Raw genomic sequence first — 24,380 nt, forward strand, 5'->3', positions numbered from 1 at the left:
CTACAAAGCACTGGAGGGCAGGAGTCAGAGAAGAGGCGCATTCTTGCTGCAGAGAAGACTGTGGAGGGTCTTGGCTGGGAAGCATGAACTGTGAAGGCACCAGGGCGAGATGAGGCAACCAAGCAGTAAGTCTGGGGCCTTGAACGCCAGAGGGAGGATTCTGAAGTTTGCACTAGGGGTGGGGACAGCAGTCACCGATCAATTGGGGGGCCGATAGCAACTCAGACCCCTTCCAGAAGTCGCTTCGGGACTAAGCGCGGAGAGCGCCAAGGAGGCCGAGACCAGCGGCGGATGAGACCAGGCAGGCCTCAGGGATCTCCAAGCGCAATCAGCTTTTCCCCAGGGCTTTGACAGGCTGGGGCGCGGCCTCGGGTGGGCGTGCCTCTTCCCTCGGGATCGGCAAGTGCACCGCCCCCCCCACCGCCCCGCGCAGAGCCCTCGCTCGCCCCGCCCCCAGCAGGGCCCGCCTTCCTAGGGCGAGCGCCGCCGCGGCTCGGTGCGCAGCTGCTAGGGATCGCTTCCGGGGGGCGGGTCAGCGGAAGTGAGGGCGGTTGAGGCTGGGCGGCCGGCTGTGGTAGGAGGGGCCGTGAGGTGAGTGAGTCCGGAGCCGCAGTGTGAGGTGAGACTAGGTCCGAGCGCCGCCCCGGAGCGGGAGCGCGGCCTTCCGGCCCGGCTGTCGCGCGGCCTAGTGCCGGGCGCTGTGCGGTGCCCGCGGCTGCTGTGCCCGCGCCGGTTCTCGCGGGAGCCCGTGTCGTCCGCCTCACTATGTCAGGGGGGAAACTGAGTCCCCAGGGGCAGTTGCTCGCCCGAGTCAGCCAGCTGCACCAGAGGCTTCTCGTTTCGGCCGCCTCCTCGCTCCTTCCGGGACCCGGCCCCGGGCCTGTGGGTCCAAGGGCCGCCCGAGCTGCGGCGAAAACTTGGCCGACCTTGGCCCTGTCGGGTCGGGCTGTTGCGGGGGAGGGGAGGCGTGTCCCGGGCAAGGTCCTCGCGGCGGCTCCCCCGGCGCAGAACTGCGCTGAGCGCGGCGACCTCGGCGGGGACCGGGGTGATGCGGCCAGGCCCCGCTCGGGAGGCGCTGCGTCTCCGGCAGGGGACCGCGTGTAAACACTGGGGCAGCAGCGTCGGAAGGGGCAGTGCGCGCGCAGAGGTGGTGGGAACCAGCCGGCGCAGCCAGCGAGCTGGGGGCGTCTTCTAGCCAGACGCTTGTGGAGGGTTCAAGGCTAAGTCGGCGTTCTCGTTGGTCCGTGTCTTAATTGAACAAATGCTCGAGTGCCTGCTGTGTACTGAGCGAGCGCTGGGCTGTGCCTGGGAAGTCCCCGCCCTTCGGACAAACTGCACAGCACACCGTTACCTAGTTACTGCTGCTCGAAGGAAACGCGGGGTGCCGGGCGGAGAAGGGGAGGCGATGCTTGAGTTGAGCTCCAGAAATGATTAAGGATGAGCTTGGAGAAGGGGGTGCTGGTGTTTCGAGCAGAGGCAATAGTGTGGACAAGGCCAGCGTGGCTGGAGGGCAAGGCTAAAGCAGGTGTGGCTGTGAAGTGTGCAGGGACCGGAGTGGACAGGCCTTGTAGGCTGCGGGGAGTTGGGTACACAGGGCAGAGAAAGATGAGGTTGGGCCTGATTGGGGACGGCCTGCTGGCCATGCAGAGGAGTCTAGACGTTATCCTCTTGGCTCTAGCAAGCATAGGGGGTTTGAAGCATGGCAGGGATATGATTAGCACTGTGTTCTAGAGAGATTCCCCTGGCTGTCGTGTGAGGGTTAGGCCCAGCTGAGTTTGGAGGTAAGTTTGGAGAGGAAGTGGCTGCAGTGACTAAAGTGAGAAACGCAGGGAAACAGTGTTGTATGGAGCTTGTGGCAGCCACTGAAATTCAGCAAAGAGCCCGGCACACAAAAGGACTTTGATAAAAGGCTTGAATTTGCTGAGAAGATGGAGCCCGTGCAGGAGGCAGCAGGGTCTGCAGACTTTCTACTGCCGTGACCACTGAGTGACCTTAAACCAGTCCCTTCCTCTCTCTAGCTTCTTTTCCTCATGTATTGTAAAGTGAGTGAGTGATACCTCCTCTCCTAGCGGTAGAAGAGAGACCCTCCAAGGGAGGTTTCCAGAAAGAGCTGCTTCGGTCAGCGCAGCCCAGCCCCTCTTCAGAGGCTGCCCTTGGCTCCCCAGTGACTTCTTACCCAGGACATTCCCAGCCCTTGAACACCGCACCCCACCCCCCACCATCTACCTTTGCGGCCTTACCATACTCTGCTCTTCATATCTCTTCACATTCCTTTCCTAGACCTGTGGTGGTGTTGCTGTTTTCCTTCCCTTCTTACCCGCTCTGAAGTCACCTTGTGGCCTTGGGGCCGGGGGCTGAACTCACCTGGCCACCTGCCTGGTGTGCCTTTCTTAAGCAGTGATATTCAGTCTCTGCTAGAATTATGTATTCAGGTCCTATCTCTCGTCTAGATTATGAGTTCCTTGAGAGCATGGCTGTGTCTTACTCCTTCCATAGCCCCTACAGTGCCCAGCACAGGGCCTGGCACAGAGTGAGTATTGTTGGTGTTTGATGAACAAGGGACTGAATGAGCTCATTGACTGCAGCTGCTCACCATGCAAGGGCAGCTGTGAGGAATCCAGTCAGCAGCAACTCCACCCATCTGTGTCTTGCTTTAACAGTTCATTAAGTACTTTAAAATCCCGTTTCACTGATTGACTCTTAAGGTAACTTAGAGTGGCAGCTCTTCCTGTCATCTTTTTACAGATGGAGAAACCAACATTCAGAAAGTTCATGTGACTTGCCTGTGGCTACTAAGCCAGTAGATGGCTGAGCCAGGATAAACACTTGGCTCTTTTCCCCTGTAGCCCAGTAGACAGTTTGGCTACCGGTGGTTGGCTGTTCTTTGTACTGTTGTCTGTTTTACCTCTTCCCCTTAGGGGGGCCCAGCAGCGCTAGGCTGGGTGGCACATGCTGGCCTTTTTACATCTTATCCCCAGGAATGAATGTTGGGCTTGGATGGTACCTACAACTCTGGCTTTCCCATGAGCTTTTTTAACTTCCAAAGGGTTCTGTTTAATCTTAAGAAGTTTGCTTGTTGTTTTCTCTTATCAACTTAAAAAAAATTTTTTTTTATTATAGTTGATTTACAATGTCATGTTTCTGGTGTACAGCACAGTGATTCAGTTATACGTATATATTCTTTAGAAGTTTTGCCTCAGGAAACCTAAGGGCTCAGGAAGGCTCCCAGGGTTGGCCAAGCTCGTGTAGCGAATCTGAAATAGAACCTTTAAGGGTCTGGATTTGTTGTTGGGTGAGGGAAGCCTCTTCGGCTGGTTTTCTCCCCCTGTGAAATGTCAGAGAAGCCTCAGCGTTAGTCATGGGTCTGCAGGGCCTGGTTTTGTGGGGCTTGTGTGGTGGCCACTGAGTCTCCTGTGGGGGGTCTTTCACAGGAAGAGGAGTCTGGTTCCTTAAGATGGCCTGATATGAAGGCATCACGCCTCCTGCGTCCCCAAGCCTCCAGAGCTGCCCTGTGGCTGCCTTGTCCTTCAAGTGCAGGAGCCAGTCGAAATGTCGGGAATGGAAGCCAGTGTGGTAAGGGGCATTCCCAGGGCAAGGGTGTGGTGGGGAAGGTTAAACACTGGACCTGCTGCAGTTCTGAGATTCTCAAGTTAATTCTTCCCCAACCCAGGCCTGGAATTGAAGGGTCCTCCCTTCCATCCCCTCCCCCAAGGCAGAACCAACTATGATCTTGGGGCAGTTAAGGAGTCAATGTGTTTCCATCATTCTGTGCAGAGGGAAGGGAGGGCAGCCTGGCTGATCCCTACACCCGGCTAATTCCTCACCCTTTCACTGGACCCTCCCAGCATTGACTGTGCCTCGACAGCAGCAGGTGTCCCCTTAGGTGGCTGGCCAAGGTGAAGGTTGGCCCCTGCTAAAGGGGACAAGGGGAGAGGATGGGGACAGTAGTTGGATGTTCTCTGAGGTTGTGGCCGTCCCTGTCTCTTTCTGCTCTAGACCATCCCAATCTGGCAAAACAAGCCGCATGGGGCTGCTCGAAGTGTAGTGAGAAGAATCGGGACCAACCTGCCCCTGAAGCCATGTCCCCGGGCATCCTTTGAGGTAAGTGAGCTGGAAGGGCAGACAGAGTAGAGGCTCAGAGTGTATGGGAGGCTGGTGCTGCTTCTGTGCCCCAGACTCCTTGGCGTTGCCAAGGCAGGTTGCTTTCCTGGTCACTTCTTCTAGCTACCTATTTTCAGTGTTTCCATGAGGCCATTATGCCCCATCCTCTTCCTTCTGGCCAAGTCTAACCATTCCTTTACTGGGCTATTTCAGTCTCACCTCTGTGCCTAGGAGGCCTTTAGTACCCACTCTGCAGCACAGATTCTTGTCTGGCCCAAGTAAGACCCCTCGTGCAGTGGAAAGCTAAGTAACTTTATTAGTCCCAGCTGCCTCCCTCTGAGAGCTAATGGTTAAGCATCAGCTCCAGGATAGATGGTTAAGGTGTGTGCATTTGGGGAGCTGGGACACAAAAGAGATACTTCAGCTTTCTGCCTACACAAAGGAGACAGAAATATATGCCTGAAAGGATGTGGGCCCAGGGCGAAACAAAAATGAAGGAGCTGAGTTTGTATGTCACATGGCTGAGCTGCAAAGTCTGTGTAGGAGCTTGATCTGGAGTCTCTGAATTGGTGTCAGGGTTGGTATTAGTCAGGAGTGGGTTGCGGGGGTGTTGTCCCTTGACCCAGATTGCCAGTTACTGTGTAGGGCAGGAAGTGGCCCTAGCTGCCTTAAGCATCAGGAGCAAAGGGAAGGACAGCTAGGGAGTGTGAGTCTGTCAGGGTTGCCCCCACGCTCGGCTGTAGCCCCTCCAGTCCTTTGCCTGCATGCTGCTGGGCAGAGATGGTCAAGGGCACGGGCTCCCACGGAGCAGGAGTAGTATTAGTAATACTAGCTAACATTTACTGAGCCCATACAATGTGCCAGGCTCTGTGCTAAGTACTTTATATATATGTTAACTCATTTAATTGCCAGTAGCAGAGGAGCACTCTGGGTAATCAAGGAAAGCAGATGGAGGCTTCCCCTAAATGGCCCATCTTAGCATTAGCTCCTGGGTCAGTGGAAGTCTTCCTCTGTAACCCTGGAGTATCACTTCACTCCTGCGAGACCCAGGTTCCCTATCAAAAAGCCAGAGCTATCAACTCCTGATCTACCTACCAAACAGTCTATAACAGAAACATCTGAATTTAACTCATGTATAGGTGGATTTTTGAGAAATTATCTCTAGATTTGTTGTAAATTGATTACTTTAAATATTTGAAGGGAATCTTGCTGATTTATTATTCTTTAATTTACCCATATAAAAATATTAAATTATGAAAAGTAAAAAAGGAGAAAGGGAAACAAATTACCTATAATCACACAGTCATGGCACAATAACTGTTAATGTTTTAGTGTAGTTCTTTTCAATCTTTTTCTAAATGCATGGTTCTTTCTTTGTTGTAATCAGTAAGTACATAATTGAACCTTCCAAATTTTTCATTTAACATGGTGTCACTCAGTCTCTCTGTTCCCTAGTTGTTCATTTGGGTGAAGGAGCAATTTAAGGAGTTACATTATGATTCCTTTTGTATAATTATTTTTTTATTTAAATCTAAATAGTCAGATTATCAAGTTTGCTTCTAACAGTGTTTGTTGCCTTAACATGTAGATCCCAGTTAGCTACAAAGGTGTTGTAAGGAGCTTGCCAGGAGAGATTTCCTGTTGCTGTAACAGATTGTCCATGTCCTTGCACCTGTATTCTCACAACCAGAAGGCAAGACGCTCTTAGGCCGTGGGCATCTGTTAAAAAGTAACTCTGGCCAGTACCACTGAACACCCCTTTGCTCTAGCCAGGGGTCAGCAGAGAGCCAGAGAGTAAATATTAGTTTGGCCAAAAAGTTCATTGGGTTAGTGAATACATTCAATAACGTTCTTGGTGAAAATGAAAAATGTCATTTATTTTTTACTTAAAACCGAACTAGGGCTTCCCTGGTGGCACAGCGGTTAAGAATCTGCCTGCTAATGCAGGGGACACAGGTTCGATCCCTGGCCCTGGAAGGTCCCACATGCTGCGGAGCAACTAAGCCCGTGCGCCACAACTACTGAGCCCGCACTCTAGAGCCTGTGAGCCACAGCTGCTGAGCCCACGTGGCACAACTACTGAAGCCCGCGCGCCTAGAGCCCGTGCTCTGCAACAAGAGAAGCCACGACAATGAGAAACCCGCGCACCACAATGAAGAGTAGCCTCCACTCACCACAACTAGAGAAAGCCCACGCAAAGCAACAAAGACCCAACACAGCCAAAAAAAAATAAATTTAAAAAAAAAAAAAAGAACTTTTTGGCCAACCAGTATTTTAGGCTCTGAGCCATACTGCTCTCCATTACAACTACTTACTTCTGCTGTTATAGCTTAAAAGCCACCGCAGATGATACTTAAACAAATGGGTATGACCATTTTTCCAGTAAAACACTGTATATAAAAACAGGTCCCATCCCCGCTCTTGGCCACCGTGCTTTGCTTGGAGGATACAACACGCTCATGACTGGTCTCTGCACCTTCCCATCCAGTAGCCAGAGTAATCTTTTAGAACCTCAAATCTGATCCTTACTTACTCAGAATCTTCCAGTGGCTCATTATTGATCTTAGAATCAAGCTCCTAATTCACTTTCCAGTCTCTCCCAACTCCCCACCCCACCAATCCAATTCCAGCCATGCTGAATTACTTGAAATTTCACAGACTCTTGCTTCTGGCCTCTTATTCAAGCTATTTCCAACTGGGACCTCCTCTACGAAGACTTCCCTATACATTAGGTGTTCCTCCTTTGTATTTTGCTCAGTCTCCAGTTGTTTCATCATGAAGGCAGTAAATGTTGATGAATTTTGCTTCCCTACAGACCCTGCCCAACATCTCTGACCTCTGTCTGAGGGATGTGCCCCCAGTCCCTACTCTGGCTGACATCGCCTGGATTGCTGCGGATGAAGAGGAGACTTATGCCCGGGTCAGGTAGCGGAGGCAATAGCCTACCAGCTGGGGAATGAAAAGCTTCTTCCCAGATGAGGTGGTAGGCAGCAGGAAGAGTGAGAGGTGGAGGGCAACAGGAATGAGAGCTGTGGGCTCAGAGTGGGAGCAGAACCTGGCTGTATTACTCGTGTAGGAGTGGTTGAAGGAATTTTGGAAGCAGTGCAGTGGCCCGCTCTCTCTGACACACTGTCTTTCCCTGGTCCAGGAGCGATACACGCCCCCTGAGGCACACCTGGAAGCCCAGCCCTCTGATCGTCATTCAGCGCAATGCCTCAGTGCCCAACCTCCGTGGGTCGGAGGAGAGGCTCCTGGCCTTGAAGAAGCCAGCCCTGCCAGCCCTCAGCCGCACCACAGAGCTGCAGGAGGAGCTGAGCCACCTGCGCAGCCAGATTGCTAAAATAGTGGCAGCTGATGCAGGTAAGAGCCCCTGAGCTAGGACTAGGATATAGCAGGCTGTTCCTTTTTGCTTAGCTTTTGGACAGGATAGGGATAAGGATGGTCCTTGGTTCGGGGGTGTTTGGGCCTAGGGCTCTGAGGTTGCCATGAGGCCTGGCTAGCCTGTTACAATCTTTGGATGGTTTCCGTCAGCCATTTGGGGGCTGACTGGTTGGGTTAGGAACAAAATCTTCACTTAACCTGGGGCCCCAGGCAGATTCCCCGCCTTGGCCACAAAAACCAACACTCTTCCAAGTGTCTTTAAGATCATGTCTTCCATGAGCGCTCATGGCTTTCCTTTTCAATATGAGAAATAAGCATTCCCTACAACTAAGAGACATTCCTCTTTGTAAGCACCTATCTCCCCTTTCCTTGCCTTTTGCAGCAGAGACCCTCCACCCATTCCTCCACCTTTCTGTCTGCAGTTAAGGCAGAACCACTGGAAATGAATGGGATGACCAGATGCAGGAAATACTAACAGGTGGATCTCTCCCAAGGTGCTCAGTGTTTAACCCTCATATTCCTCCCATTCTCAGTTTTGCTCCTCACTGACTCGTAGTCATAGCTCCCAAACCTTGTCAGTTGGTAGAACACATAAAAATCACGGTGTTCTCTTTGAAATCTTCATGTATTTAATTCCCTCATATGGCAGTTTTATAGAGGAAATGGACCTGAATTTTCCATTTATATTTGTTGGCTACTTTTTTGTCCCTAGAATGTTCCCTAGAAACTTAGAAATTGAGGAAATTCTATCCATTAAAATCTGGGCACTAGGAGGACCATCACCACTCTGGTTTTTTGCTTCAGAACAATTCTTTCAGTCACAGATAGCTGGATTCAAAGGAGCACAGTCAGAAGCACTGGCCTAATTAGAGAAAAGGACAAATTCAGGCCTTGGTTCTGCACTGTTGCTTCAGTCTAAAGAGTGCTGTCACTCCACAGCCCACTGCAGAATAGGAGCTTTTAGGAGGCAAGGCCCTTATGGGGTGGTTTTCTTCTGCCCTCCTGGAACACTGGAAGAGCCCAGTACTGCTACATCTTCTTGAGATCCTGAGAGGGGAAGGTAGTGGAGGAACCCAGGATGTCATGGTGTCAGCGTAGGAAATGAATGTTTGGTAGGCAGTGCTTGCAGGGAGATGTAACTGCTGTATTTTAGCCCCAGTGTCCATCCATGCCTATTGTTTTCTCTTTCAGCTTCGGCTTCATTAACGCCAGATTTCTTATCTCCAGGAAGTTCAAATGTCTCTTCTCCCTTACCTTGTTTTGGATCCTCATTCCACTCTACAACTTCCTTTGTCATTAGTGACATCACCGAGGAGACCGAGGTAGAGGTCCCTGAGCTTCCATCAGTCCCCCTGCTTTGTTCTGCCAGCCCTGAATGTTGCAAACCAGAACACAAGGCTACCTGCAGCTCGTCTGAAGAAGATGACTGCGTCTCTCTGTCCAAGGCCAGCAGCTTTGCAGATATGATGGGTATCCTAAAGGACTTTCACCGGGTGAAGCAGAGCCAAGATCTGTAAGTGTATTATAAGGAGCTGTGATGATCTGTTTATTGTTTAAGTTGCCTGTGGCCAATTATCTAATAGAAAGTACTTACATAGTAAGTCCTCAATAGTAGTCATTTGTTATTTCATTCACAAAGCTTGCTGCCTGCTTGCTAGTGCCTGGGTCCCCAGTTTGAGGAAAGAGCAACACTTTACATTTGGTTGGGGTGACCTAACCCAACCAAATGTTGTTAGACTAATAGGGATTTTACAAGAAACCTCATCTAATCCAGCTTCTGTCCCCCAGAGGGGCTTCACCACTTCAGTTTTCATACTGCTAGTGACAAGTGTCCCCATGCCCCACCCTTCAAAACATAATTGCGTAATAGTTATTTTAGTATCTCAAAAAAGTAGACTTATTTGGTGAAAGGAACATTTCCTTTAAACACAGTGGTCCATTATTCAAACCAGCCCTGCAAATTCAGAGATTTATGAACAAGGCTTTTGAGACTCCTAGGTAGTTCCTAAACCTGGCTGCCTATCAGAATTGCTCAGATTTATTTAAAAAAAAATACACCTTAAACTTAACAAAGCAGAACCCCCAAGGAGTAGAGCTCTAGGTGTTTCTGATGTCAGTGTAAGGGGATGTGGGAAATACCTACCATGAGAAACTCATCTAGCAGAGAAGCCCTAGAGCTCCAGCCTGAGGGAGTCACCACCTTGCAGTGTTTCCCTACCGCACAGCACATACCAGAAGAGCTTATTCAAATGCAGGTTCCTGGGCATTGAAATATTTGACATCCAGACCTCAAAATCCAGAGGCCAGATGTGCAGCTGTATTTGTTAATGCAGTTAAAAAGCTGTTTTGGGGGGTGGGGAGGTGAGGGCTGTCTCCTGAGCTGACAAAGTTCCTCTTAAAGGAACAGTGACTCACCTCGCACAAGGATCCTTTTGTGGCCCCATTTTCTTCTGAAAACTAGACAAGGGTCCTGGTAGTCGATTCTGTAGGAAAGTTACTTTTACCTTCCTTCTCTGGCCATACGGACCCGCAGTTCTTTGGTCTCCTGCATTCCCAAATTCAGCTGCTGCTGCTGCCTTGGGGCCACACTGAGCCTTTTTCTTCTGGTCAATGTTTTATAGATTGGACTCTCCAACTTTCTTATACCTGCCTCTTGTACCATATTAGATCTGTGACCCCCTACTGCCAAGCCCTTCCTCTCACTTGTGTCCTGGGCCCTTTCCTCCTTTGTTGATAGAAGGAGCTGGGGGTTGATGACTAAGGAGCTGGCTTGATGACTAAGAACGGGAAAGTAGCGCCATCTTCAGGGTTCAGAAATGTGACAGACTGAAGGCAGTTCCTCTTTTTGTTTTCAAGGTTTAATAATCAATCTTGGCCTTTACATCTAGCATAATGACCAATAAAATGCTTTCATGAGGATGTATGTATGTAAGAGTTCACTAGAATTTCAAGCAACTATTTTCCAGGAAAATACCTGATGTTATCAGGTAATTTGAACCTACCCTAATCTGAAACTGGTTTTGTTCCCACGGGCCCCTTATGATGTGAACATTTTACTATAAATTCTGGATTGCTTATAAAAAACCTCTCAGTTTCCCTGACAGGGAGACGAGGTAATAGTAAATCCTCAGCACACCTTTTCCTCAGAACGAATAAATGTCAGAAAAGCCAAGAGTCATCAGTCATTTCCCCTGCTGACCTGGGGAAACGCTACTAAGAAAAGATAGGGCCAGAAGGTGGGAGCAGAAGCTTAGCCACCACAGGCCAATACCAACAGGTTTGCCCACATTTTGTAGCCATTTTAGGAAACAGCAAAGCCATGTCTAGTTAAGAGATGAGATTTGTAACCAGCAAGCTTGGTTTTGAACTGTGGATTCACCACTTACTGAGTGACTAATGACTTTGGGTAAATTCATAACCTCAATGTGCTTCAGTTTCCTCATCTGTAAAAGGATTGTAGTAGCTCCTACCTCATAAGAGTGTTGTGAGGATTAAATGAGATTGTATTCCAACACACAAAACACTGCCCAGGGCAGAGTAAGTACTCAATAAATACAAGCTATTATTGTGTCTCTAGGAACCGGAGTTTATTGAAGGAGGAAGACCCAGCCCTCCTTATCTCTGAGGTCCTAAGGAGGAAGTTTGCGCTGAAGGAAGAAGATATCAGTAGAAAAGGAAACTGATGGCACTCAGCTCTGCAAACTCAGTCTCATGCTCCTGGAATTCTTTCAATAGCTGCCTTCCTCACTGCAGATGTTTCTGCCTCTCAATTAGAAATCTTCTGCAACAGTCTGGCCAAAAGCTAGAGCTTGGACTAAGAGAAGAGCTGCATTATATGTTTTCTGTACTTCAAACCTTAGCAGAAGCTGCCTGTTTTGAGCTGAGACACGTTACAGGTAATTGTGTAGGTTGGAATGTCCCAGTTTAAAGGGTGAGATAGAAGTTTCTGGTTTTTCCTTGCCCCTGTGTGAAAATAGGTCCTAAATGAATGACTGACTTCACTGCACTAGACCCCATAACTGGTCTCACTGAACACTTTGTGCCCAGCTGTCACTTACTCTCAGCCAGTTCCTTGCAGCAGAGCAGGGCTGAGGGGAGGGGGCTATGTTTATGTACATGTTCACAGGGCAGGGAAAATCTTATGCTGCTCCATCATGAACTGACACCAGTGCCCAGCAATCACTCTCTCCCCCTTCTCTGTCCAACACCTACATGTTGAGGTCGAGCCACTGGACCAGCTGACACTTGGGCTACTGGGAGGCCTGGGCTGTTTTTTCTTAAATATATTTTGTAATACTGTACAACCAAATCTACCCTCCAAGGCCCTGGGCCCTCATTGGTTCCACTAATTGAAAGCTCTTTCTCTTCCATGGACTTTAGTGTAAGTCCAGTAGGAAAGAGAAATGGAGATGGGAAAGAGAGTACCATCCTTCTTCCAGGCCCTTGACTGCTCCTTTGCATTGGGCCAAGGTTTGTACCTACCACACCATGCATGACTCAGATGCCCTCAGGTCCCTTTTCTCTACAGTATGTATCCTGTGTGTGTTTGGGTTGAAGCACTACCTGACATTAAAGGAAGGATTTGGAGAGATATTGCATTTGCTGTGTCCATCTCTGAGTCGTGATCACCCAGTATCTCCCACAGGTATAGAATTTCTATTAATTTTAAGGTATATGAACTTCTTTAAACAGGTTCCTGGCTTCCCCTTGCCTTTAGAAGAGAAGGCTTCCCTAGGGAGCTTCTTATCTCTTTCTTTACAGAGAGATTTTGCCCTAACCTTTCAAACCCGGTCCCATCTTATAACTTGCAAGCTTGCCCCCCAGAGGCTTATTTTTAAGCCTCTTAGGTACCACACCTGCAACATGGGAAACTGCCACCTAGTGGATGTCTTGAGTAGAACACAAGTCAAATTAGACGTGTTCAGACCCATGGCAATGACAGCAGAGTTGCGTTTTCAAAAATAAAATTGGTAAGTTTTAATTACCAGCAGAGCCAGCTTTGTAAACATTTATTTGGATTCATAGTTTTACAATGGGAGTTCTCTCCCACCTTGTAGTAGAAGAATGATATAGTCCCATTTAGATCGTTATATAGGTCAGCCTTTTTTAGGGAGATGTTTAAACATATAGTATATAACTTAAAAATGCTGTAAAGTTACCACCAAAATAAAATAACAAAACTACCTAATCATCTACCTCTCTCTCTATCCTCCCTGCCCCTGTACACCTGGGTCTAGGAGATTTGCCTTATCACTCAAAAAAGTGTCAAGAATAATGGTCACAGCTTAGGTCGCATGGGTAAGATTACAGCCAGAGATTAAAAGAAAGACCACACATCCATAAAAAGCAGTATCCCAGTCAGGCATCTGAAAGGGCAAAGAGGTGGCTCTGTGCAGGCTGAGTAGCAGGCTCTTCAGTGGAGAGATGAGCACCTGGCCTGCCTCCTCAGTGTTCACCATAGACTCATGCAGGGAATATACCAGCCACCTCCTCCTCCTCAGGGAGGGGCATGATGCCAATCATACTGTCTCAACAAGCGGCCACCTGCTTTATTTACACAAAGAAAATGCTCAATAGTAACAGCATCATCCCATGCCTCCCTCCCACCCAAGATCATTCTCCTGAATGACCTTTCTAAAACAAAGATCTTACATTCCCCTACTCCAATATACTCACCCCCTGAAGATACTTTCTTATATGTCATTTCAAGGTACTTTTGGAACCAAACCCTCACAAAGACATTTAGACTTGATGCCTGATAACTTGATTACCTTCAGAGTCCTGGGTAAAGAGCAAATCAGTCTGCAGATTTAACTGAGTGGTCCTATCCTGGCACTGAGCCCAAGAGCTGTTTGTTAGGAAGCTGTCCTAAGCCCTGATTTTGGTCATTGGTTACATCTCGGAAAGGAGCTCTAGAGTTGTGGGCAATGACCCTCTGGCCCTGAGAATCCTGGGTGAAAAGCTGACTCCAGGAGTCCTTGTCATTCTTTTCGCTGTCCCAGGAAAACACAGGAATAGGACAAGGGCTTTGTTTCACTGCTTCTTTGTTTGCTCCACTCCAGGAATCCTGGTATGTTTGAAGGAGGATGGGGGCCTGCCTGTTTCTTTTGGCAGACACCTTTTCCAAGTTAGTCTTATCCAAGAGCTGATGGCCCTTGTGCCCAGGTGTTTTACTGTGTCTCTCCACATTCTGATAGTTCTTTTTCTTAGATCCATAAGGCCATTCCCTTTTCCAGGAAGAATCCTCTTCTTCCTTTTGGTCCAGTAAGCAAGAACTCTCCAGGTCTTGGGTGAAGGAACAGGGCAGTGATGCTTTACTCTCTCCAGCACAGACAAAGGTATCAGGCTGGAACAAAGACAGCACAGTCACGCATGGGCTTCCTATTCCATGGTGGTGAGAAGCCTGGAAGGACTGAGGAGAAAGTCTAGCTTCCTGGATGTCTGCAGGGGTTGAAGTGGCTAAAGGGGGTGCCATGCAATCATCCCCCAAGCCCTGGATCAGATGGTCTAGCTGGGTTGCATCTTCCTTAGACTCTTTGTTGGTCTGACTTTCTATATGAGACGAAACACTCCTCTGGTCACCACCATTTGTCTTTCCTAGTAAAACAAGACGAACAAATATTATTCTGCAGGAAAACTCCACCTGAGTAGGATTTAGGTGGCTTTTTCTGAAATCAGTATCAGCTACCATAACTACTAGTGCAGGGGTCTTAGGACTCTTCACAGATCTTTGTAGCCGATCTTCCTGCTTTCAATCTCTTTTCCTTTCCTGAATGATCTAAAACATAGCTCTTATATTCCCCTACTCAAATATATAGATGCTTCCCATGACCTACCTAATAAAAGTCAAACATGTTATACAGTCAGACCACAGCCTACTTTTCCAGTTGAGTGGGGTTTGTTTAACATAGGCCACATCAGTTTTGCTTTTGTTTTTTATTTAACATAGTTTCTGCTAAATAGTGATCCTGGCCAAATATCACCCCTGGATATTATCCTTTGAGAAACATGTTCAATATACACCATTTTTGTAAAGTCTCAAAGATCACATTGACCAGCCAACGCTGAGAAACCTTCTGGTGACAGTGAGAAAGAATATGGGTCTCCTGCTCCCCAAAAATTTCATGGGAAAGGGAGTAAAGACACAATTAGATGCTAAGTCCATCAGTAGAAAGGACAATTAAAAAAACTATTACTGTCCAGCCTGTCTACTTTATCAGGTGTGGAATGGATCCTGTCTGCCTTAAAAATAGATGACGTGGAATTCCTACTCCCCCCCCACCAAATTATGCTAAGATCTAATTACAAACAAGGCTGAATGACTGATTTCTTCTTTCCTTTCCAAGAAATATACTACAGAAATTGTTTTGTAAAAGCGTTCTCAACTGGCCTAAGACTTCAATACAGACTATGTAGAAAATATCAGAATTTTGAAATAGAAAGTGGTTTTGAGAAAAATCTGCCCTTGTTACTTAAAGCAAAAGAGTTTAAGTTTTTGTTTGTGGTAGGGAGAAGGCATTTTGAAGGTTTATGCAAAGCAATCCTGGGAACGGCACCAAGAGTTAGAGCTCTCTTCCCAGCACCCTTCAACTGGCAGGAACCCTGCTCTGTAAGCCCCAGCCTGGTCTGAGGCAGCTGGTTTCTGAAGAGGAACATGCAAACAAAGAACTGCCAAAGGATGATGAAACACAAGCCAACTTTATGCCAAGCTTTCTAAGAAAAAAGCTCTTTTGAATTTTGATTAATTTGAGAAGCTTCATATAGACATATCAATTATCAATTAATCTTATACAGACTGCTAATTGTGGCCAATCCAAGACGTATATCTTACTAATGGCACATCAGCTCCCCTCTGCACCCCCAACTCCCAAGTATGCCTTTCCTCACTGCTCTGTCAGGGAATACCAATATTTTTCTGGTTCTGTTTAGACTGAGATAAACAGAACCAGAAAAGTATGTTTGTAAAAGTATGTATATATTGCTTTCCAAAAGACGATGCTTTCTTGTGTTTTAAAACATCTAATAGGTCAGCTAAGTTCAACACAATGCACTAATGGCACCACTTCTCATAGATATTCCAGCATGGAAAAATGAATGCACTCCCTTTTGGTCCCTGGTTGTTTCCAGTCCAGTCACCATACCTGGCTGCAAGGTGAAGAAGGAAGCAATGCTGGTCTGCCGGGTGCCTGCAGGTGGACGACTTCTTTGAGTAAAAGAAATGTTAGCCTTTCTCTCTCCAGGAAAGAGTGTTAGCATTTTGGTACTTGACTTGATTAAATGTGTCTGAGAAGGGGGAGAAAAAGAATAAGAGAAACCTATTAATATCAAAACAGCTGCCAAAAAAAAAAAAAAAAACAGCTGCCAGACAGGATTCAGTAAACACCAGTTACCCTCTTGGAAACACACTAGACCTCTTGGATTCGACTCATATCCTCTAGTCTTTGCTGTACATCGCCTTCCACCAATTTCTGCCAACTGATAGTGTTTGTTTTTCCTCAAGAATCACATATTCCAACCATAGCCCATTCTTTCTGCTTCCCCATGGAAATCAGGCAGGCTGACTAAACAAACAGGAAGGGATTCCACAGGTGATATTATTCTCTCCTTTATATTTAAAGATAATTAATGAAACTAGGGACCTCTCTGGCAGTCCAGTAGTTAAGACTCTGTGTGCCCAATGCAGGGAGCCCGGGTTTGATCCCTGGTCAGGGAACTAGATCCTGCATGCTGCAACTAAAAAAAAAGATCCCGCGTGCCGCAACTGAAGATTGTGCACACAGCAACGAAGATCCCGCATGCAACTAAGACCTGGTGCAGCCAAATACATGAATAAGTAAATAACTTTTTTTAATAATAGATAATTAATGATTCTACATCAGTAGTAGTTGATACATGTTTAATAGTTTTCAAATAGTCACACAGTGGTTAACAGCATGGCTCCTGAGTCACACAGCTTCTGTTCAAACCAGTACCAATTCTGCCACTGCCAATTACTAGCTGCATGACCCTCTAGAAGTTGTCTGATCTCTGTCTCATTCTCATGTGTGAAATGGGGACAATAATAGTACCAAGCCCATAGGGCAGTTACGAGGATTTGGTGAGTTAATTCACATAAAAGGCTTACAAAGTTCTGGCACATATACAGCATTTAATAATAGTTGGCTATTATTCAGAGGAGGAGCAATGAAACAGCAACAGTCTTACTACATTTTCATCTCCCCGCCCTTTATACTTCGAGTATGAACTGGAAGATGGGCCAGAAAGGTTTGGAATGTGTCAACTTTTATACCTTATCCTTATTTAATGTAATTTGGTTTTGTTTCCATTTGCTTGTTATGGAATGCTTGAGAAGTAGGGAGAATAGGATTATATTCAATTCAATTTGGCTGTGAAAGCCACAGAAGAAATGAGATTTGCCAATATCCATGTACCAAGTTGGAAGTAGGCCTGAAACTTGAACCTAAATTATTAATTCTAGCCCAAAGTTGACTTCATTTCATTTTTACATTTGGAAACTAAAATGTACTTTAAGTGGTTAAAAGATGGAAGAAATTCTGGACGTAAAATTCATACTTTGACTTGGAGTACTGGTGTGGAACATTCTCTTCCACCATACAAAACTGGATAAAATACATGAAACAACTGATTTTAGACAATGGATAACAGGCAGTGCAGAACTGTGATCCCCAAGAGCAGGAAAACAAATGAGGTGAACCCTGGGACACCCTAGCTTTCTGCTTGGAAGCACTTGTCAGAATGCAATGTATACAGAGAGTACTCAGGCAAAGCATTGCAGTCTTGATAAACTGAGTAGACTGAGATTGGAATTTGGGGAAGATAAGGTGGCTGGGATTTGCAGTGCAGAGAAATACATCCAGAAGTCTACATAGAGATCCCTTCAGTCCATTACTGAATACTAACCTACAAGTGTGTTAGGTGAAACCCCGTGAGGCCAGACAAAGAAATGCCAGGAACTGCAAGATGAACAATTCCCAGAGCTCACACAGGGCTGGGAGAGTTCCCACTAGGCAAAGTGGAAAGACCTTTTTAATACCAGTGGCATTCAGCAGAATTAGCAGAAGGATCACCCCTTAGCAGTAGAGCCAAACTAGCTGCAGAGCAAAAACTTCCAAACCTGTCCTAACAAAGCTTAAAAGCAAGCTTGATTAGCAAGTAACTACCTGCCAAAACAAATTTCAGCATTCTTTAAAGACAGTAAAATCCAGATACCCAGCCATGTAGCACACAACAAAAAATTGCTAGATATGTGAAACAGCAGGAAAACAATCCATAATGGGGGCTGGGGGGTGGCGTGGGGGATCGGTTAAATGGAAACAGAAATATCAGGGATGACAGAATTAGCAGACAAACTTTACAATAAATATGCTCAAGGATTTAAAGGAAAACGTGAAAATACTGAGAAAAAGAACATACAAAAAATTCACTAGATGGGCTTAACAACAGATTAGAGACTACAGGAAAAAAATAACAGTGGACCTGAAGTCACAGCAATACAAACTATCCAAAATGAAGCAGAGAGAGAAACAAACTGAAAATAAATTCTTAATGGTCTGTGGGGTATCAAGCATACATATAATGAGAATTCCAAAAAACAAGGTGAAAGTGGGCAGAAAATATACTTAAAGAAATAATGGCCCAAATTTTTCCAAATTTGATGAAAACTACAAACAACTGTGATTGTCTTTTTCAAAGACCAATTCAAAGGCAATTCAAAGACCAATACAAGATCTCCCATTTCACATGCTTTTCTTATAATTTGCCCTTGCTACTCTTCCCATCAAGTGGTGAGTCATATTCCCTTACCTTGAACTGGTGAAGAACTTTGTGACTGCCTGACCAATAAAGTATGATAGAAGCAACATTACATGATTTCCAAGACTGGGTCATAAAAATGCCATGCACTTCTCTGCCTTGCTTTCTTGAGATGCTCACTCTTGGAACCAGGCCCCCATGCTATGAGAAAACCCAAGCAGGCACATGGCTCTTTAAATTGTATGGGAGACACATCCTAGATATGTGAAATAATGTGAGTTAGTATGCCAACAAGTATCTATAGGCTAGGTACTAGGAAACAGTAATGAACAAAACAAGTGTTTCTGCCCTGATAAAGCTTACAGCTTAAGGGGGAAAACAGACAAACTAGTAATAGTTATTTAAATTACTACATGTATGCTAAATCCTATAATGACAACTTATAGAAAACTACAGATTATCGGAAAACAGTTAAGACCTCAATTAGCAAAACGTCTGGGAATAAGCTTTTTACCAAATTGGCCATACTTATCAGGATTAGACTCCATCCTTGGGTCAGAGCGATGTCAGGAGTAATACTGCCCCAGATATAGACCTCTCAGAAAATCCATGGCTTCAAGTATTTACATTTATCTCAGTAGAATGTTAAGACTGTGAGTGAGAGGAGGTAATCTGGAACTGAGGAGGGCCCAGGTACAAAGCCCTTCAGCTGATTATCCCTACCTCAAAATAAAGGCAGCCCCTGTATGTACATTACATAGTATAAGAAGGCCTATCTAATAGGCATCGGTTTCCTACAGGACCAAACCCCATGGTAAGCCACAGCCTACATATTGACAATTTTTACCCTCAAGAATGCCCTGAAGAACCTAACTTCAAGAGGCACGTTCCCTCCAAAACTAAAGAATCTCTAATCCTTTGGTATATCACATTCGTGGCCCAGTCGTTTTCTTCTTTCATAGTGGTAGAAGGAAAAACTGACTTCTTACAACTATGGAGCTCCTGCTACTCTTGCTATATTACAAGGATCCCCTATGACGTGTTCCTACAGAGAATGATGCTTTGGGGTGGGGGGGGCAAGGATTACCCCAAAAGTGATCCTTTCTTATACTCACAACTCTAGTAGCAAAGCAAATCTGGGATCATATACATCACCTCTCTTACTATTAGAAAATGTTTTCATGCCCCCATAGCATTTAAATTCTGTAGAGCCCTCATTCTATCTGCAAGTTTGTCTTAAAGCTCTACTTTTTTTTTTTTTTTTTTGCGGCAGGCGGGCCCCTCACCGCCGTGGCCTCTCCCGTTGCAGAGCACAGGCTCAAGGTACACCCATTGAAAACTGTGAAGATTTTCCTCCCAAAGTAATCTAACAATAGAAAATTATTGCAAGAATCTTCTCTAGAACGACCTGGCACTGTTTTTTCATCTAAACCTAATGAAAATTCAGCAATGATAAGAGAAAAGCAATTTCTTCTAAGTATCACAACTCCTAAACTAGAGACCTGATATGTCTACACCCATGAGCAACACTAAGTCTCATACAAAGGTGCTTCTTGCTAATGAGATTTTTCTCACTTAAAGGATGCCATGTATGTCAGAGTTCATTGTAGTACAATGTTTAGTACATTTATCATCAGTTTTGCCCTAATAAAGACTATTGAAAATCTGTTTAAACATCCTGCTTTAACTACTTCCAAAATAGGAATGGCCACATGTGACCCTCTCAATAGTAGAGATGACAGTCCCATGAAAGAAAGAAGAGCACTGGGCTCACTTAAATGGGAAAGTAGGTGCCTCAACTGAAACACAATGGAGGGGGCATCCCCACTCTGGGACAACTCTGCGAATCAGCCTAGATGTCAACTTTGTGAATAGAAGCATTGTGTGTGTGTGTGTGTGTGTGTGTGTGTGTGTGTAACACAGATGATATAGATATAGATACAGATAGAGATAGAGATATACTGAAGCAGAGCAGAATTTGTCACCCCAAAATATGCCTCCTTGGCATAAGGATTATTTTAGGCTGATTATTTTTAAGAAAAAGCAGACATAGGAAAAGCTCTGAGTATAAGTTACCCTTTTGTAAGAGACATTTATATTAAGGGAAATCTCCATTTGTAAGGCTGTCTTCCTCTCTGTACCAGGAAGAGGATGACTCTAAATCTCTTGAAATTCTCATCAATGGAGAAGGCAACAACTTACATCTGCGTAACAACCTTACCCTTGTTCACTGTGTTTTTCCTGGTAACCTCTCATAACTGACTCTCCACCCCCAACATCTTCTTTTGTCTTTAGCTGAAAATGGTGTTTAAGGTGATAGCTTTAGCCATTTCTGAGAGTTAGGTTTTCCTGCGTCTCTCTCATCTATGCAGGAGATATACGTTATTAAACTTTTGTTTGATTTTTCTTTTGTTAATCTGTCTTATATCAATTTAATTATTAGACAAGCCAAAGAACCCAGAAGGGAACAAGGGAAATTTTTTCTGCCTCTACGATACACATACACACACACACACATACACACACACACACATACACACAAATCAGCCTATACTGTTTCTCCCAATTTCCAATCACTATTTCAAGTTATATTTTTAACTTTTTTCTCTATAATCATCCTCTACTTACTCAGGTACCAATTTCTGGTTCCTAAATGTAAACAGAACCAAAGGGAAGATGCAAAGGTCCTTTAAAAGGTGAGAAACACTGAGGGCTGCAGATAACTGGACCAAAGTCACAGCTTAAAAAACATATTTAAGGGCTTCCCTGGTGGCGCAGTGTTTAAGAATCCGCCTGCCAACGCAGGGGACGCAGGTTCGAGCCCTGGTCCAGGAAGATCCCACATGCCGCGGAGCAACTAAGCCCGTGCGCCACAACTACTGAAGCCCACTCACCTAGAGCCCATGCTCCGCAACAAGAGAAGCCAATGCAATTAGAAGCCTGCGCACTACAATGAAGAGTAGCCCCCACTCGCCACAACTAGAGAAAGACCGCATGCAGCAACAAAGACCCAACACAGCCAAAGATAAATAAAAATAAAATAAATAAATTTAATTTTTTAAAAAACATATTTAAGTAACACCCCTCTCCCCTCACGAAAGCCCACATTTAGGTCCTTCTTGAGCATAGCTATATTTTAGATATATACTTAAGAAACCAAGGGTAGTCGTCAGTTAGCTCTCTTAAACTATAACTTGCTTAATGAATAATATCATGTAACCTGCCTTTACTGACCAAGCTTGCTTTAACTTTTCTTGCAAACTGCATACCCTCCAAGCTTCAAGTAGCTTAGACAACATGTCACAAGACTCCTTTAACCACTCCCTATAGATAACACCTCTGACTTATGGGTCACTCACTATACTAATGGTTGCTTAAGTTGTATTTCAGGAGCATGGAGCTAGTCTTACTCAATTCAAACCAGTCGAGACCACCAACCATTCAACTAGGCCTGCTCGAGTGTCAGATAGATGACTTTTTGATGTCAGAGGGCCAAAAATTCCACCCTCAGATCACGCTAACACTGCCATTTTCTGAACATGCGTCCCATGATAGAAGCATGTAACTCAGATATGCCTGCACAGAACACCCATTGCTCCACCTTTTTCTTGCCTCCAATCATCCTTCCCTGAGACAGGAGGGAATGGGGCAGGGCACAACCTTTAAAAGAATGGCATAGATGTTGACGATATGTCAAAAACTGGTTAGAACCTACTAGGCCCAGGACGGCGGAAGATTTGACTTGCAGTACATCTTGAGCCTCATTATATGCTCACTGTAACACATGAGCAGGCTAAGTGACACATCCACAGGCGCCATGACAGTTCTGAGGCTGACCATAATAGGCCAGAAGTGGGGGGTGGCCCAATTCCTGGAAATCCCTGCCCCTTCTCCAAAATAGTTGGAATAATCTTCCCACTTATTAGCCTATGAAATTACCCAGCCCATAAAAACTAACCAGCCCCACACCTTGGGGCCGCTTCTTGCCTTCTGAGAATGACCGCATTCTGCCTATGCAATGTGTATCTCTCTAAATAAAATGCTTTCACATCACTATGGGTCGCTCTAGAATTCTTTCCTTCGCGAAGCCAAGGACCCTCACTTGGTGGCCTATCCCAGGAACTCATCCAAGACCTGGGACATGATCACCCTCTCACGCCCCATTCTCCTGCAACATCCCCAACACCTCAGACTACCCTGCCTCTTTATCTCATAAATATCCCAAGCCCCTCACCTTCAGGGAGGCAGATATAAGATTTGTTCTCTCATCTCCTTGCTTGGCTACCTTGTAAATAAACCCTTTCTCTACTGCAAACCTCAGCATCTCAATATTCGGCTTGCTGCACATCAGGCAAACAAACCTGGTTCAATAACACTAACTTTTAGAGATCAACAATCCAACAAAACAAAACAAAACACTTCAACTTCTACTATCCTGGATTGGGCCCATGTTATTTCTTACCTTAACTTCTGCAATATATTCCTCCAGCCTACCTTTCACTGTACCACTTACTTTCCTATAACAACTATTGGGTTTATCTTCATAGAGACACCTCCCATTATGTCAAACACCTTCCCTGAATTTCCAACATGGCAAGAGTTTACCCTCCTAATCTCACCTTCAACTCCTCTACGTATACCCTACACATTAGCCAAACTGAATTACTCCCATGTAGGAAAGTATCTTACCCAAAGAGAGGTCTGGCCTTTGCCCTCAGCTAATAGGAAGCAACCTCTAATGTCCTGACAGGAGTGTCTTTGTTTACCCTGAGGCCTTGGGCCACACCAGATAGTCTGTACTAACAATGTGATCTATGGCAAGAGCTCTGGGCCAAACAGTATCAGCTTGACCTGAACAGGGAACAGAAACTAAGGTCAGCCGCACAAGTATCAACCATATCTACAAGACTAAGCCCCAGTAAAAGCTCCAAGGCTCAGTGAGCTTCCATGACTGGCTATACTCTGTGTGTACTGTCACTGGTAGAGGACACTGGGAGTAATGAGTGCTGTCCAATATGCCACTGGAAGGACAGTGGAAATGTCATGCTTGCAATCCTCCTAGATTCTGTCCTATGTGCTTGAAACTCACCTAGAATCTGCCCCTTTAATCTTTAATCTGTATCTCTTTGCTGTAATAAACTGTAACCGTGAAGAGACTCCACTCTCAAAGGGTGCACACACTGGGACTCAGGGCAGAAGCAGTAATTTGAAAGAAGCCTGGGTCAGACGTACCTGCTGATCTTGGAAAGTCTCCTGGAGAGGCAGGAGGCAACTAGAGATCACCCTGGGGACACAGACACTGGGGCTGGCAAGCCTATTTTGGAATCCCCCTTTTAGCTTATTATTAGCTTCAGCACCCAGCCCTACCCCTGCCCACCAGCCTATAGGCACCAGTACTGGGATGCCTCAGGCCAAGTAACTAACTGGGTAGGGACACAGCCCCACCCACAAGCAGACAGGCTGCCTTAAGACCCCCTGCTAAGCCTACAATCACCCCTGAACACGGCCCTCCCCACCAAAGGGGCCAGGACCCAGCCCCAAACACCAGTACACAGGCACTTGACCCAGGACCCCTAGGGCTCTGCAGTCAGAGAAGCTGGGACCCAACTCCACCCATCAGTGGGCAGACACCAGCCCCCAAACCCACTGCACTCCAGCCCCCTCACCAGCAAACCTGTTCTAGCCTCCAGACCAGCCTTACCCACCAGCAGGAGGACACAAGCCCCAAGACAGCCACAGCCCTGCTGCCTGCTATGACAGGACCCAACTCATCCACCAGCAGGCCAGCATCAGGCCTGGGACCCTGGGCCCTGCAGCCAGATATCAGGACCTTGTTCTGTCCGCCAGTGGGCGGGCACAAGCCCCAGGATCTGGCTTCACCAACACGGCACTATAATAGGGAAGAACAAATCTGACTCCATATTAGATCTGTTTCTTTTACTTTAACCTTTGTATTCTACTGCTTTTGCTACAAGAATGTTGCCTATAGCCGGAAATATAAGGATAGCCCATTCTCAAGGCTCTGACCTTTAAAGATATAACACTTTTCCATTTACATAAAGAAAAAAAGTTGCAGAACAGAAAATAACCTTTGTCTCAGTTGGAAGTTTATGGGAACATCATGA

At 46.0% G+C, this 24,380-nt stretch overlaps 2 protein-coding genes across 5 annotated transcripts in view; one reads left to right on the plus strand and one right to left on the minus strand.

Annotated features, from left to right (window-relative positions):
- On the plus strand, nt 1-12,080 carry MTFR1L (mitochondrial fission regulator 1 like). Of its 4 annotated transcripts, none has more exons than XM_060016750.1 (7): nt 1-125; nt 3,432-3,573; nt 3,997-4,101; nt 6,917-7,026; nt 7,250-7,461; nt 8,674-8,995; nt 11,060-12,080. In XM_060016750.1, the coding sequence occupies exons 2-7, from the start codon at nt 3,550-3,552 to the stop codon at nt 11,163-11,165; spliced, it is 879 nt and encodes a 292-aa protein (XP_059872733.1). In that variant the 5' UTR covers nt 1-125; nt 3,432-3,549; the 3' UTR covers nt 11,166-12,080. The 4 variants fall into 4 exon arrangements, with proteins under 4 accessions (XP_059872733.1, XP_059872714.1, XP_059872723.1 ...); XM_060016731.1 differs by lacking the exon at nt 1-125 and adding an exon at nt 514-591; XM_060016740.1 differs by lacking the exon at nt 1-125 and adding an exon at nt 565-619.
- A 137-nt stretch (nt 12,081-12,217) lies between these two features.
- Nucleotides 12,218-24,380, minus strand: part of AUNIP (aurora kinase A and ninein interacting protein) — a 37,518-nt gene continuing 25,355 nt past the window's right edge. The window contains exons 2-3 of the mRNA XM_060016705.1: nt 15,624-15,765; nt 12,218-14,079 (exon numbers count right to left, since the gene is read on the minus strand). Coding sequence (XP_059872688.1) covers nt 13,307-14,079; nt 15,624-15,765 — 915 coding nt within the window. The 3' untranslated portion in view covers nt 12,218-13,306. The remainder of the gene's footprint in view (nt 14,080-15,623; nt 15,766-24,380) is intronic.

This window comes from Delphinus delphis, chromosome 1 (genome assembly GCF_949987515.2).
Source record: "Delphinus delphis chromosome 1, mDelDel1.2, whole genome shotgun sequence".
In the NCBI taxonomy this organism is placed as follows: domain Eukaryota; kingdom Metazoa; phylum Chordata; class Mammalia; order Artiodactyla; family Delphinidae; genus Delphinus; species Delphinus delphis.

Excerpts from the sequence above, each read along its gene's own strand:
- MTFR1L (XM_060016750.1), top strand. The coding sequence starts at position 3,550 with ATGTCGGGAATGGAAGCCAGTGTG. Across the intron at positions 4,102-6,916 it reads GTCCCCGGGCATCCTTTGAG|ACCCTGCCCAACATCTCTGA; the intron begins GTAAGTGAGCTG and ends GCTTCCCTACAG. Across the intron at positions 7,027-7,249 it reads GAGACTTATGCCCGGGTCAG|GAGCGATACACGCCCCCTGA; the intron begins GTAGCGGAGGCA and ends TCCCTGGTCCAG.